We start from the raw sequence: 3336 nt of genomic DNA, 5'->3' as shown, positions 1-3336 counted from the left end.
ATCTACGTCACCGGATGAACCTACCTCACCCATACACATCGCCGGACTAAGCCGGATGAACCCACATCCTCTCACAACTCGTCCGAAATCTCGTCCAAACTTCAAGACTTCCCTCACTTTCTCTTCCACCTCGAGGCCAGTTCGAATCCGGGCGAGAGAAACCCTACAACGTGGATGCTCTTGCTAATATTAGGCTATTCGATTAAATTAAATACATCTTTTGCATTCTCAACTAAAACTAAAAAAAGTAATATTCTATTTATAAAACTTAATTATGAACGCAATTAAAAATTTATAAAAAAAAATAACGAACTTAAAATGTAAAAAAATGAGTTGGAACTTGGAAGTAAAAGTCAAAAGTTACTCACGGAGAAGGTATCGATTGTGGTCCACTTGAGTCTCTGCCTGACGGACTTTACATACGACCCGTGTAGCACATAATAATTCTCTCTCTCTCTCTCTCTCTATACCTGTTGTGTGTGTGTTTTACTGTCTGAAAAATATTCTCTAAATTCTCGTATGTGTTCTGTCGGACAAAGATTCAAAGCAAACAAGATCTTCATACAACTTTAGTTGAAAAAACATATGAATCTTTATCTAAAACCCGTGATCTACCGTGCTGTTTTTCCAGGATTTCGTCATCTTTGAACAACAACGCTGGATGAACCACATGGCCATACATCATCATCTTCTTCATCTTTCTATCTATTTTTAGCACCATCTATTATTATTATCATCTTAAAACTGAGAATCCACTCTCCTAAAATGATGTCTAATGATGGCTTCTCATCACCTCCTTCTCCCCACCCACCTTTGTTTCATGACCCCATCACAAACCCTAACCCTAATTCTTCCAATTCTTCGGTTAAACGAAAACGTAATCTTCCTGGAAACCCAGGTAAACTAATTACTAATTAGTCTCATAAACTATAATAAACTATCATATATCAAGTTTGTTACATGTTTAAATTCCTTTTTTTTTTTTTTGTTAACTTGGTTTAAATTTATAGATCCGGATGCAGAAGTGATAGCTTTATCGCCAAAATCGTTGATGGAGACGAACCGGTTCGTGTGTGAGATTTGTAGCAAGGGGTTTCAAAGAGATCAGAATTTGCAGCTTCATCGAAGAGGTCACAACCTACCATGGAAGCTTAAGCAAAGGAACAAACATGAAGTTGTGAGGAAGAAGGTTTATATATGTCCGGAAATAAGTTGTGTTCATCATGATCCGTCTCGAGCTCTTGGAGATCTAACCGGGGTTAAGAAACATTTTAGCCGGAAACATGGTGAGAAGAAGTGGAAGTGTGGGAAGTGTTCGAAGAAGTATGCGGTTCAGTCGGATTGGAAAGCTCATAGCAAGATTTGTGGTACTAGAGAGTATAAGTGTGATTGTGGAACATTGTTTTCAAGGTATGTATATTGTGAGTTTGTGATTACTAATGATTAATGATTAGATTAGAACTGAAAGAGGAATATATTAAATATGCATGTTTATTTTTTAATAAATGTAACAGGAAAGATAGCTTTATAACACATAGAGCATTTTGCGATGCTTTAACGGAAGATAATTCAAGAATGGCATCATTCGCCATGGCGAATACCACTAATATCGGGTTCCAAAACAATTTGATGATGATGAACAGCGGTGGTAGGGTTATGGATCCGGGTATGAGACCGAGATTACCAATTTGGCTGCAACACCATGACAATAATAGTAACATTCCCCTCGAAAACTCGACAACAAGTTCATCTTTTATGGGGTCATCAAGCTCAAACAACAACAATGGTGGGATACTATCATCAGAAATGATGCAGTGGCTGAGTAGAAGTCGTCAGGAAACAGCCGAAAATTTTGCGGAGGTGCCACGTGGGTCATTCTTAAAAGAGGAAGAAGAAAGCACCAAAGGGGAAATTCAGCTGAATCCATTGTATACTCACTACGGTGGTTGTCCAAATCCGCCACCACTGCCTCCGCCGCATATGTCAGCCACTGCGCTTTTGCAAAAGGCGTCTCAAATCGGGTCAACCACAAGTACAAACTCGGGCGGTTTTGGGCTCATGAACACAAGTGACCTCTCTGGATTTAGTTCTTTGAATCAGCCTGACAACTTAAGTGATGGGATGATCATGAGCGGTGACGGGTTAATGATGATGATGATGGCGGGGATGTCAACGCAAAAACCAGGCGAGGCAAGCTCCGGTGGTGACGGGAATTTGACAAGAGATTTTCTTGGGGTGGAAGGGAACGAGAGAAGAGCATTTAGTATGCCACAAGAGCTAATGAAGTTCACTTGTTCAATGAATGATTCAAACATAGGATTCAGTAGTGGAAGCCAATGAGAGAATGCTAGCTTTGGCTCATGAAGCACACTTGTGTTTGTGTTTTTTTCTGATTTGATTTTATGTTTTTTTTTTCATGTTCCGTTGGTAACATTCTATTTGTTTCCGGTGAATCGTGGTAGTAAATAATGCTGTGGCCGCAAGGCACTATCGTATATGGTAATTGTAGATGAGTTTTGCAAATGAAATTTCAACATCAATGATTCTCTCATGTAGTCATGGTAATTATCCGGTCGCGTGCTAATAAATCGTTTGGTTTTCTAGTCGCTATTGTTTATCTTGTTATCGCATCTCCAACGGTGTGAGGTGAGACCGTCCGAGATTTCAGACACAAAGCACAAACCGACGTCACCATTGGAGGTGAATCGTCCGAGAATTGTGGTCCGTGGAGGCGGAGGCGGACTCTCACAAACCATTTGGATGGGGACCACACACAAACTTCAATTTTTCGTATATTTCTTATATAAAAGTGGAGTGTGAGCTAGAGATTTGCGTAGGTTTAGAGTTGGAGGAAAAATGAAAGTTTTTTAGGTTGGTTTGATATCTGATTTGGAATGCTGAAGGGACGGACGGCTTTTTATGGTTTGTGGATTCTACCACCAGAGATGTTCTTAGTGCCGTAACGATCAAAGTATAATACGTGTCAAAAAGTGTTTACCTATCTTGCATTACACTTTTGGAAGATAGGGCAAGTTCGCTAATGAATTTGAGTCATAAGGTAAACGGGGAACCTACATCATATAGTGACAAGGTTGGTCTCTTTTATTAAAATAAAGATGTTGCCTTGCGTTAATCAAGAATTGTAGATTACAATGCTACCAATTATATACGGAAATTTTGTTTCTTATATATAACTAGGATTGCGACCCGCCGCAATGCGGCGGGGATTCTTTAGTTATAACTAAGTCAATCTAGGACTCGCACGTTATGTTAAACCTGTCAAACGGGGAAAAACAGACGATGTAAATACGTTCACCCACACACACATGTTGCTTC

General features: G+C 39.6%; 1 protein-coding gene across 1 annotated transcript; it reads left to right on the top strand.

The window, feature by feature from the left end:
* Positions 1-440: 440 nt before the first annotated feature.
* On the top strand, positions 441-2551 carry LOC110904316 (zinc finger protein BALDIBIS). The gene is made up of 3 exons (XM_022150162.2): positions 441-898; positions 1011-1410; positions 1515-2551. The coding sequence occupies exons 1-3, from the start codon at positions 766-768 to the stop codon at positions 2338-2340; spliced, it is 1359 nt and encodes a 452-aa protein (XP_022005854.1). The 5' UTR covers positions 441-765; the 3' UTR covers positions 2341-2551.
* The last annotated feature ends 785 nt before the right edge of the window (positions 2552-3336 follow it).

The sequence above is a fragment of the Helianthus annuus genome, chromosome 14 (genome assembly GCF_002127325.2).
Source record: "Helianthus annuus cultivar XRQ/B chromosome 14, HanXRQr2.0-SUNRISE, whole genome shotgun sequence".
In the NCBI taxonomy this organism is placed as follows: Eukaryota; Viridiplantae; Streptophyta; class Magnoliopsida; order Asterales; family Asteraceae; genus Helianthus; species Helianthus annuus.
The sequence above is the reverse complement of the archived record's forward strand: the minus strand, read 5'-3'. Positions and strand labels throughout refer to the sequence as shown.